Source organism: Vombatus ursinus, unplaced genomic scaffold (assembly GCF_900497805.2).
Source record: "Vombatus ursinus unplaced genomic scaffold, bare-nosed wombat genome assembly UNPS02014841.1, whole genome shotgun sequence".
NCBI classification, from domain to species: domain Eukaryota; kingdom Metazoa; phylum Chordata; class Mammalia; order Diprotodontia; family Vombatidae; genus Vombatus; species Vombatus ursinus.
Window position 1 is genome coordinate 18,069,740 of NW_020954619.1, and position 12,499 is coordinate 18,082,238.

The 12,499-nt window shown below is 33.9% G+C and overlaps 1 protein-coding gene across 2 annotated transcripts in view; it reads right to left on the reverse strand.

The window, feature by feature from the left end:
* PLCB1 (phospholipase C beta 1) overlaps positions 1 to 12,499 on the reverse strand; it is an 840,557-nt gene that overhangs the window by 573,098 nt on the left and 254,960 nt on the right. For both annotated transcript variants that reach the window (XM_027840410.1, XM_027840412.1), the window contains exon 3: positions 11,696 to 11,764. In XM_027840410.1, coding sequence (XP_027696211.1) covers positions 11,696 to 11,764 — 69 coding nt within the window. The remainder of the gene's footprint in view (positions 1 to 11,695; positions 11,765 to 12,499) is intronic.

The following is a 12,499-nucleotide window of genomic DNA, read 5'->3' on the forward strand; positions in this document are numbered from 1 at the left end:
AAAGAAAGAAAGAAAGAAAGAAAGAAAGAAAGAAAGAAAGAAAGAAAAAAAGAAAAGAAAAAAAGTTCTCTAAGTCTGTCATTTTTATATATACCTTCAAATGGATTAGTTGTTTGTTTATTGTGCATGAAAAGGTAAATGTCTATCTGCCTATAAAGTAACAAAAATTTCTCATTAATTTATAAGTATTTCATATGTCTGTCTTAGTGAGAGAGAGTTTTCTTCTCTGCTTCACGTGACATGATCTGTTCTGTGCACTGGCCTTTGTTTCAAACAAGGGAAAACTTAAGCCTTAGTGACAGCTCTGTAATCATTTTGCTCTGTGATGATTTTCCATTTTATGCATTCTTGTATAGATCTCAGTTAATGAAAAGAAGTATGGAAGTTATGTGACAAGGTATAAAAATTGTAACTAAGTTTAATACTAGATTGTAAATCCAGGTATTTTCTGATTTGTGAGTTTTCTATGATAAGGTGTCAGTTGTCTACTTCTATTGAAGATATCTGGGTACAGTATGGTTTCAAGTGAAGAGAAACGTGAAGTAGAGAAAACAAATAGGAGGGTTTTGCAGTAGTAGAGGTGAGAGATAATGAAGAGCTGAACTACGCACTTGCATAATGTTTATTGTGGTTTTGGCTTAGTAATGAGTATCAATCATTTTTGTATTTAATTTCTGATTCCTTTATACTTGTGCAGCTCATTTGAAATGTAGCCAAGGATAAATCAGCATTTCTAAATATAAACATGTCTTAAAAAGAAATTTATCAGAGGCAGCTAGGTGGCACAATGGACAGAGCTCCAGCCTTGGAGTCAGGAGGACCTGAGTTCAAATCCAGCCTCAGACACTTGACACTTACTAGCTGTGTGACCTTGAGCAAGTACTTAACCCCATTGCTTAGCCAAAAAAAAAATCAGTCAATAAATATTTATTAAGTAACAACTATATGCCAGGCATTGTACTAAGTATTGGGGATAAAAAAGGAGTTGACAGAGCTCATTTAGGAGGCTCAGCAACAAAGCAGGGTTTGATATGAGTGATATTATGTGCAAATTGGAGGGCCTCACTGTGTATTGAGAATTTTCCTTCCCTATGAAGTCTTTGCTGGATGATTTTTTAAAAAATTAATTAATTATTTTTTAGTTTTCAACATTCACTTCTGTAAGATTTTGAGTTCTAAATTTTCTCCCCCTCCTCCCCTCCCATTGCAAGACTGCATGCGATCTGATACAGCCTCTATATATACACTCATATTAAACATATTTTCACATTAGTCATGTTATAAAGAAGAATTAGAACCAATGGGAGGAACCATGAGAAAGAAGAAACAAAATAAAAGAGAGAGAGAAAGAGCAAATAGTATACTTTGATTTGCATTCAGACTCCATAGTACTTTTCTCTGGATGTGGATAGCATTTGATGAATTATTTTTACATCTTCCACGGCTCTGATAAACACCTTTGACATCTCCTCCTCTTGTGCTTTACTTTAGATTAATAATTACGAGATCATCAGATATTTTCACAGTTGCTACAGCCTTCAAAAATATTACATTTTCTCATATGCCTGTGAGATAACTTGTTGCAGAAGAACTTGTAAATGGACTTTTTTTTAATGAATCAGTTACTTTTTTGTAATTAAAAATAATAAAGAACGGAACTTTTATTTTCTACAGCTTTGAATCAGTTTTGCCACTGAAAAGATGTGGTCTACCATGAGACATTATATGTGAAAACCTGCCAATTCTTCTGTGTCCACTACAGATGCCCTTGATATGTGTGCTGATTATACTTACAAAGATTTCATAGTGGTCATATAGGACACATAAGAAAAGTAGTCATACAGGACATTTAATATTGGCACATTGTCAATGCCCCTTTCTAGTGCTTGGGATAAGGATAGGGATAGAAAGTAGACTTGTGATTTCACTGGTACATGGTACTCTGGGGTAAGGAAACTCCTTAAACCCAGGTCTTCCTGGCATTGAGGCCAGATCTCTATTTAATACATCATGCAGCCTGTTTTTATGTAAGCGTTAAGTTTGAAAAAAAAAGTTAAGTCTTTGGTGTTTTTCCCTCTTTCAGATCTCCTAAGAACCAATGCCTCCATTCCCAACAAATTGTGTTGCCTCCAGCAAGGATTTCCTTTGTACCTATTTAATCTTTGTTTTCTTCAGTGCCATTTCTATTTCGTAATGCAGCACAGTGGATGCTGTGGTGTGGATCCACTGTAATTGATGAAGAAAAGATGAAATGAGTCTTTATAGGTTGATTCTATTTTTCTCTCTATTCTCCTAGTTTCACACTTAAGTAATGATAACAATAAAATTATAACTAGTATTTACATACATCCCTAAGGCCTGGAAAGTACTTTAGATATGTTGTCTCATGTGATTTTCCTAACAACCCTATGAGGTAGTTGCTCACATTTTAGGTGTTTCCTATTTTACATATGAGGAAACTGACATCAAGAGAAGTTTAATGACTTGCTCAGGGTCACACAGCTAAAAATTACCTGAGGTGTGATTTGAATTCAGGTCTTCCTGGCTCCAAATCCAGCCCTCTATATACTTTGCCACCCCTCCAATGCCCTTTTGATCATTTAGCTTAATTGCCAGGCTTTGTCCCTTGACTTTTATTTCTCCTTGTTTGATGAAAGAATACTGTTCATGATCTTGTTCTATCCTTTTCTGTAAGATTTTGAACATTCTGATGTCCCCCAAACTTTCACAGAATGTAGTGTATATAAGATAAAGATTTTCAGTATAAAAAGATTTTCAGTATAAAAAAATCTATCCACATGTGGGTATGGGGATTGGTGGACAGGCACAGAGGAAAATGTGACTCGTCTAAGATAAATGCTTTCCTAATTAGATTTGTCAGTCTTTTTTTATGATGATAAGAACTTGATACCAGTCTTCACCACAAGATGGCGAACAGTTGCATTCTGAAAACGTTTAAGGATCCAAAATACAACTCTACTATTCACGTCAAATAAATGTGATTTACTCAAATACACCTGATGAAATAAACAATAGTTATTTATCCAGTCTTAGGGTGTGTACAGAGGCCTTTACATGCTTTATATATCATGTCTTTGAATTGTCCAACTCCTGAACCACGTTCTTAGCTTGTGTAAGTTTCATCTACTAATAACATGATGGTGATGTCGTACAATGGAGTCTTAGAATACAAAGCCTAGACTTTAAATCTGTTTGTCTGACCCTAAGTAACTTACTTGTCCTCCCTCTGCCAATGTTTCCTCATTGGAAATAAGAGAATGACATGATTCTCTCATAATTATAAATAATAAGCATAGTATTTAGTATTTAGTAATATAATAATCATAGTTCATACTCTTACAGTTTTTCAGGTTTATAATGTACTTTCTCAGGATACCTACGGATACCCACAGAATTGTGGGAAAAGTGCTTTCATAAGGTAAATTATTATTTTATTATTATCACTATTATTGTTGCTATTGTTATTAAAACATTATAAACATTGTACGACCCTCTTTCCCTTAACTGGCTTTGAAAGCTGTCAGAGGTCTGAAGGCATGTACGTCTTTGCTGTTGTTGTTCAGTAGTTTCTGATTCTGTGATCCTACGGACCATAACACACCAACACTGTCCATGGGGTTTTCTTAGCAAAGGTACTGGAGTGGTTTGCCATTTCATTCTCTAGTAGGAAAGAAGCAAATTAGTAAAAATTACAAGAAACTAGTAAAGACTCAGTCTGCAGTTACCAGCCTTCAGAGGGGATTGATAACTAGTACAAGTGGCTGAGAGATCTATCTTATTTGAATAATTTCATTTACGTAGTTAAGGAAAGTAAATTTCAGAAAAAATTCTGGAAATTGTTTAGTCTCTAAGAAGTAGTCTCTTAGACAAGGGATACTCAACAGAGTTATAAACAACTTTGTGTCGTGGTTTTCATTGTAGTTGAATAAAAGGAGGAATGTTATTTTAAAAAAAAACATGTAAGGAAGAGGTGTTTCTTTTCCTCATATAGCAACAGAAAGGAAGAATCCCTGTTTTGGTTTCCTCTTACTATGCTCATGGGCTCTAAATCCTACCAGATCAAGAGAAGCAATGTTAAGAATATCCTAATTAATGTCAAGGGTCCTGGCTATTAGGTAGTGGTACTGGTAGAGAGTACTGTGCTCACTAATTAGAACTAAAAGACTCCATCTGGACAACATGAGAAGCCACTCAGAGAATGTAATTGTCCTTAGTAGGGTAATTCAAAATAGCTCAAGGCTCTCAGTTACCTGAAGAAGTTATTAACCTAATCTTTTCGTAGATAACTGAGGGCTATGGTTCCAGCAATTCCTAAGGCATATATGCTCTCACAACTTAGGCATTTTTTCAAAATCAGGAAAGGATTTCAATAATGATTATATTATTTTTGTTTATAGTTAGTAATAATGATTCACTTTTTGGCACTCTGTGGTATATTAGTATTATTGAGACTAGCATTTACACGTTGCTATAAGGTTCATAAAAGCCTTCTATATACTTTTTTTAAAAGATTGAACTTCACAACAACCAAAAGGGCAAAGCAGATACTTAGATTAGACACCTGATGCTATAGAATGACGTATAATCCTTAATAGCTATATATAGTAGATGAGTAATTTTAATGTCTTATTATATATGGATACACATAAATAAAATATTTGGTTGTGATAAGCTTAGAGGATTTAAATGCTAATGTAGGAGAAATAGTTACTATATCAATGGCTAGTATCTATACCAGCTATAACAAAATTTTACCATTTTTAGGAAAATACTTGGCATACATGTTATATAAATGATTAGTAAGAGATTTTAGACCTTTAGGAAAGATGCTATGATATTGCTACCATCCATTTTAACATTTTCATTTGTAGCTATGAAATGAGAGAAGATAAATGGATCAAAGTTTTCAATGAAAACATCTGCCAAAGGAACTATTTCTTACTCTCATCAGCATCCTAATATTATTGCTACCAAACCTCTGACTAGTTGCATAAAGGTTTTTGTTTCCAAGGAAACTACTGACATCAGTAGAATTTAATGAACATGAAAAGGAACTATTGGTTGTAATTTATACCTGGATAAAAACATATAAATCCACCTCTGAAAGCAAATGGAAGGAAAAATCCATAAATTTAAATTTAGTAATTTCTTCATTTGTTGCAATGTCTCCCACATTACATATATATGCGCATATATATATATATATATATATATTTCATATACTATCATGTATATGTATATATAATCACCACCTGATTTTGAATAACAAAGAATTGATATACTTGTAGACCCACAGATGTAAGAATATTAGTAAATAAAGTTTTTTAAAGATAATTTTCTTCTTCCTTCACCCTTAAAAATTAACACAAAATTTGTGGCCAAGGTTTCACAAGATGGAGACACCAGATACAAAATCATTTATTATCTACTTACCATGTAGAATTTAACCTTCCCTAATTGTTTATATAGAATTATGGCTGAGAATTAGCTTTATACAATTTGTCCTTTTCTTTTACTGAATGACTTTCTCAAGTAAGCATGTGGAATAGTTTAACTTAGGATGGAAATAATTTGTTAGTAAAATCCAGAAAATTCTTAGTTGTATGTGAAAATAAAGAACAGTGGCATGGATATTTTTTTAAAAGGATGTAATACAATTATCACTATTATTTGGATTCAAAATTGATTTAGGACTTTGGGGGCAATATTGCCAATGCTAATATTTTAACTAATATTAAAAGAATCTTCATTAATTTTGTGTAACTACCAAATGATGAGGGGTGAAGCTATTCAAGAAAATACCTGTATGACCTTGGACAATGCACTTAACTTCCCTTAGCTTCAGGTCCCTCAGACGTAAATTTGGGAAGTTAAACTATATGGCCTCTGAAGTCTCTTCTCAATGTAAATCTGTGATTTTATGATCCAATTGGGACTTCTCTTTTTTAACTCACACAAGTTTAGTTTGTTAATTGACTTTAGGTGATAACATAGTTCATTATCTGCCTCATTAAATGTTGTCAGCTCCAAATTTTCATTTCTCTTAGCAATACAAAATTATTTCAGTATTGAAATAATATAAGCCAGAGATTTTTTATTGCCTCACCTGTTAGATGTATGACCTACTCTTTGCTGAGTCCACACTACTCCAACAATAGTAGAGTTATGGGACCTTGTGTAATAATTTCAATGCTCTGGGCCTGTTTTCTCAGCAAAAAATAAGGGTACTAGATTAGAAGGTCTCTCAGATTTTTTCCTTCTCTAACATTCTGATTCTCTTAATTCTGAGAGACGTCATGGTGTAGTAGTGTCTGAGTACATGGGTTCAGATACTCTCTCTGTTTTTTATTAGCTCTGGGATTCTTGGCAAGGCCCGTCAACTCTCATGCCTCGGTTTTCTCATCTGTAAAATAAGAGCATTTGACTAAATAAGGGTTTTTTAAGTTGGGGTCCAGGTATCCCACAGCGGTCCATGGATAGATTTTATGGGGTCCATGAACCTGGACTAGAAAAGCAATACCATCTTTATTCCAATATACTTGTTCCTTTGTAACCCTGCAGTTACAAAAACCCTTGTTTTTATTTTATACTTTTAAAAACATTGTTTTGAAAAGGAATCAACAGTCTTCATCAGACTGTCAAAGGGGTTAAAGATACAAAAATAGGTTAAGAACTCCTGGACTAAATGATCATTATGGTCTCTGCTTGTCTCAGAGGCTAAAGATTTTAAGTTTAAGTCAGGGAGAACAGGAATTTTATTAGTACTTTTGAAATTTGAATTCTAACAATAAATGTACAACTTGCACATTTTCTGAGGTCTTGAATATAGTAAGTCCTTAACCAATATTTGTTGAAAAGATGAATAGATATCAATGAAAACTATCACAAGAAAAGTAGGAGATTTTGATAAAAAAATAAGCAACTCTGGGAAGATGTATGATGAGTGAAAAAAGGAGGACCAAGGGAGCAATTTATATAACAGCAACATTGTAAAGGTAAAAATTAACAACTGCTAGCTGTAAGAACAAGCTGTCAAAAAGTCATAATAAGGTTATATAATGTTTTAAGGGCAATATTAAAGGCCGGTTAGTCGAGATTTATGGACTTTGTTGTGTGACATGCCTTGAAGTCGTCTGTTTCCTATAATGAGATCATTTCAGATCAAGGAGTGTGTACTTCAGACCAAATCTTAAAATCTAAAAAGTACTGAGGAAAACATGGATAACTAAAATGCCTAGATAATTGAAAACAAAACCATAACACACATGATGTAGGTCATGAATGTCAACCTTCACAGAATAACAAAATTTTAGAGCTGGAGGTATGCTGGTGGCCATCTAGCCCAACACATTCCTGGGGGGAGAGGGGGAGGGAAATCTACAATATGTCCAAGAAGTCGTAGGCCAACATTGTATTCATGATTCCCAGTTAGGATAAACCACTACCTTTTGGGTCAACCTATTTCCATTTTTGATAGCTCTGTTAGCAAATATGTCTTCATATGATACTTAAATTTGCCTATTTGCAAATTCCATTTGTTGTTCCTAATTTTGCCCTCTGGGGCTACCAGAATGAATGTACCCCCCCTTTTTCATTTGACAGCCCTTTAAATACTTGAAGATGGCTATCATACCTTAAGATTTCTCATTTTAAAGTCTAAATATTTCAAATTTCCCCAACTAATCCACATACAGAATTACCTCAATGCCTCTCAACGCCTAGATAATCAATGTCCTTTCTAAAATACGGCTTCAGGAACTGAACAAAATATTCCAGAGTGGTATGACCATTCCAAAGTACAGCCAGATCCTCACCTCTTTATTCTTCTAATCTCTGGCTATAAATGCAACTTAATATTACATTAGGTTTTTTGACTGACAAGGTCAGCTCATATGGAGATTGCAGTCCATTAAAAAACAAAAATCCTTTGTAGTTTCACCATTGCCTAATCATGCCTCTCCTTGCAATTAATGCATTGCTTTTTGAACCTAAATACAATTTTTTTGTATTTATAACTTTCATTTTATTCAATCCCTTGTTCTGGCATATCAAGATCTTTTGCCTCTTGATCATTAAGCAGTGTGTTAGCTAACCTTCCCAGTTTTGTGTCGTTATGAAATTTGATAAGCATTGTATCTATGCATTAATTGATAAATCAAATATTTATTAAGTGCTTACTATGTACTAGACACTATGCTAAGTGATGCTGAAACAAATCACTATCAACAAAATTGGTCCCTGTATATAATAAAATTGAAGGAGGTCACATTATAACTGAGAACACAACATGTAAATAGCTAGGCACATATATAATATAGAATAAATGAAATGTAATCTCAGAGGAGACAGTATTGGTATCCACGGGGACCAGAGACTAGGAAGGGCTTCCAGCAGATGATGGGATTTGAAGTGAGGGTTGAAGGAAGGTAGGGAAGCTAAGAGGCTGACAAAGAAGCAAAAACATTTCAGGGAAGTAGATAGCCAGTCAAAAGGTGTGGATTTGAGAGATGTACTGTTGTATGTCAGTTACATCAAGTGGCAGTGGATTATGTAGAGAGTAGTAAAATGCAAGAAGACTGGAAAAGATGGGGAGAAACAAGGTTATGGAGAGCTTTAAAAGCCAAACAGAGAATTTTATATTTGATCCTGGATATAATAGTCACTGAAGTTAATTGAGTGGGGATAAAGCATTGGTTATGTCAGGGTCAGACCTGAGCTAAACACAAACAAACTAAACACACACACACACACACCCAAGACTTTGGCAGACTAGGGGATAGATTGGAGGAGAGAAAGGCTTGAGTCAGGGAAATGAACCACAACGCTATTTTAATAGCCCAGGCAAAAGGTAATAAAATCTTAAATTATTCTGAATATGTGATAACCCTACTTAAAGACCCCATACAGTTGTCAGTGGCTTGTCATGTCAGATTTTTATTTCTACCAGATCATCTGCTATAATTTATCTCTTTGCCTCTCCTTTTATGTTCTTTCTTCTTTAGCATGAGTCATCAACCTCCTACTCTAGGCTTTCTTCTATAATGTGCCATTATGACACTGGTGTTCCCCTTATACAAAATCCTCCTAAGACTCCACTTCATGCAAGCACCTTTTTCAGCATGAGTGCTTGGAATGAGGACTCTCATTTCAAAAAAGTCTGTTTAGTCACTGGAACTTCCTGAATCTTTTTAAACCTCAGAAGTATTATATTTTACACTAGCAAGTCAAGATCAGATAACAATTTGTCCCAACACAAGGCAGAAAGGTATGATATAAACAAACAGATTTTGGAATTGAAGAATATACAAAAGGATAATGCATCAGTTACACGGCTTGGCCTTTTGGAAGCTTGAAACTTAAAATGAATGACAATCAAGAATAAGTACATATGTTTGTCTTTTTTTAAGTTTTATTTAGAAGATGAATAGAATTTTGTTTTTTCTTCACTTACAAAATTTATTTGTTTAAATCATATCTTGATGACTGGCATGAGAATAAAAATCAAATCAAATTGAAAAAGCAGCCTTTGAAAAGTGATTCTTTGGTGGTCAAAGGTAGATAAACGTACTTACAGAATGTCCTCTATCACTTAGTTCCAAATTTTTTGCTACAAGAAGTCTAGGTATATAAGTTTTATGATGTTTACAAACACTTGGAAAGTTCAAACATAAGTTGTTAGTTTTTTTTTATTAATGACCGCTAATGACCACTAATAATTAATGACCACTAATGACCACATAAAAAGAATATTGTTTAGCTAAGTAACAATTATCTCGTTTGTTTGAAATACTAGTAGAAGATCATTTCAGAACTTGCTACCTTCCCCCACTGGGACCACATTAGGGCTTTAATAGTTAGCTGGTTTCAATATTTGTACTAATAAGACAGAAAGAGTTTGGCAAATTGAATGTTGAAGGCAGACCCAAGGAGGTGTTCTAAGATCTAAGATGAGTTTATTAAGCAAAACACATTCCATATCCCTGTGCCATTTGTCGAGAATCATTCATGATTAATAAAACATTTAATGGGTAGTCATGACAGTTATGACACTGGGTATTATAATAAAAAACAGACAAATCCAAATGGAAAGGATTCTACAATGGGCAATATCATAAAAGCTTAATTGATTCCTATTGCTGCTGAGTCCAAGAGCATATCTGAGTTGTTCAGGGGGGTGCAAAAAGCTGTCCTTGACTATAACTTTATCTTACATTACTAAGAGGGCAGGGCAATGACTTTGAATAATGCACAATTATATCTTATATTTCTATAATCAATAAAAACCAACAAAACGACACGCTGAGTACAACTTGGTTTGAACTATTTTTGTCAGAGGAAAGAAAATATTTATTTAAGCAAGATGTCCATATTTTTCATCTACTGGTAACTATATAAAATAAAAATTAGATATTACTGAACCATTACTAAGAAGTTCATTCTGAAAATTATTATCTGGTGTGAAATGGGCATCAGAATTACTGAAATTCTATCACTGACACATGGATAATTCTGATAATTTTCTCATGGAATTTTTAAAATATCTTTCAGGGATAAAAAAGGTAGCTGAGCATTTCCTTTAGACAAAATTTGGCTAGCCCTATTACTTATAATTTTTCTAAAATGACTATCTTTCCTCATATCTTTGCTATATATATTTATATAGCAATAAAGCAGTTTTTCTGTCAAGTAAATAATTATGATCTCAAGAAAGAATGAGATGAAAAGTAGACAAGTGCCTCAATGAAAACAGATGTAAGTGATAGTAAGAATGAAAGGATTAAGATACCTTTTTGTCAGTATTATCAAGATAAAGTATATCTGATCAAGTAGTTAATGTCTTTAGAAATTGCATTTGATATGAATAGCCTACTAATTACAGAGAATGCCTGGGCTTTGCTACCATAATTTCCATAGCTTAGTATATTAGTGAAATGCAAGAATTCATCAATAAGATATTTTAAAGCGTTCTGTACTAAAAAAAAGGAATGAGTCTGTCATATCTACAGTATGAGGATTCTAAAATAGAAACAACTAGAATTCAATCAAATTAATACAAAACTAGAACTGTATTTCATTATAAAATAAACAAAATCATCTTTTGAAATTTGAAGCTAACCTCTTTTCTTCTCCCCACCTCCATTAGTGAAGATAGCTTTACTAGAAGGTATTTGAGACACCGTAATTTTTTTTATCATGTCTGAAGTTTATTTCACTTGACATGCCTGAGGCACAGAAAAGCAGCACAGGGGAAAGTGCAAATGATCTCATTTCTAAGTTAATCACTGAGAAATATCAGATAAGTTTCGAATTTTTAAGCTTAACCTATTTTAAAGAGAAGATAAAATACTTTTTAAAAAGGAATTTTACTGGTACAGGGAACTCCTAGATGTGGAAATTTCCTCTATCAATGCAGGTCAGAATGTGCTGTATAACTTACAGAATTTCTTAGAACAATGATAGGCTGAGTGACTTGCCTGTGATCACACAGTCATTGTGTCAGAGGTGGGACACGAACCAAGTTATATTACATCTGAGACTGGATTTCTATCTACTATGGCACACTGCCTCTTATGAGGAAAGGGAAAAAATGTTCTAGTTACAGCCATAATTTAACACCATTACTTGGCTAAATACTTAATGTAGGATCTGGGAAATCATAAAAATCACTTCCTACCTTTGGGGCTCTGGCATGTTTCCCACATCTGGCATCCTTGACAAGGCTGAGATCTAAGAGCTCAGTCTCCTGAAAGACAAAAGAGCAATTTGTAAGCATCCACAGAGGAAAAAAACTGCTTTAGCACTTTTTTTAAATAGTGTCTTGATCAACTGTATGAAGATGGTTCTGTTTTCTGAGTATTTTTTTTCTTTCTGTCTCTTTCCTTTCTTACATAAGACTGCATGCAAACAAAAACCAAAACTTATGAACTATTTTTAATTAATATATTTTGATTTATCAACAATCACTTCCATATGCTTTTGAGTTTAAAATTTTTCTCCCCTTTCCTCTCCACCTCTCTCCCCAAAATGGCACACAATCTGATATAGGCCATACATATACATTCCTATCAAACATATTTTCACATTAGTGATGTTGTAAGGAAGAATTAGAACCAATAGGAGGAACCACTAGAAAGAGGAAACAAAACTCAACAGAAGAAAAAAAAATAGCAAATAGTATGCTTTGATCTGCATTCAAACTCCATAGTTCTTTCTTTGGATGTGGATAGCATTTTCCATCACAAGGCCTTTAGAGATGTCTTAGATCCTTGTATTGCTGGGAAGGGCTAAATTTATCAATATTAGCCATCGCATAACATGGCTGTTATTGTGTACAACATTCTCCTGGTTCTGCTCACTTCACTCAGCATCATACCATACAAGTCTTTCCAAGTTTTTCTGAAGTCAGCCTGTTCATCATTTCTTATAGCACAATAGTATTCCATGACATTCATATACCACAACTCGTTCAGCCATTCCC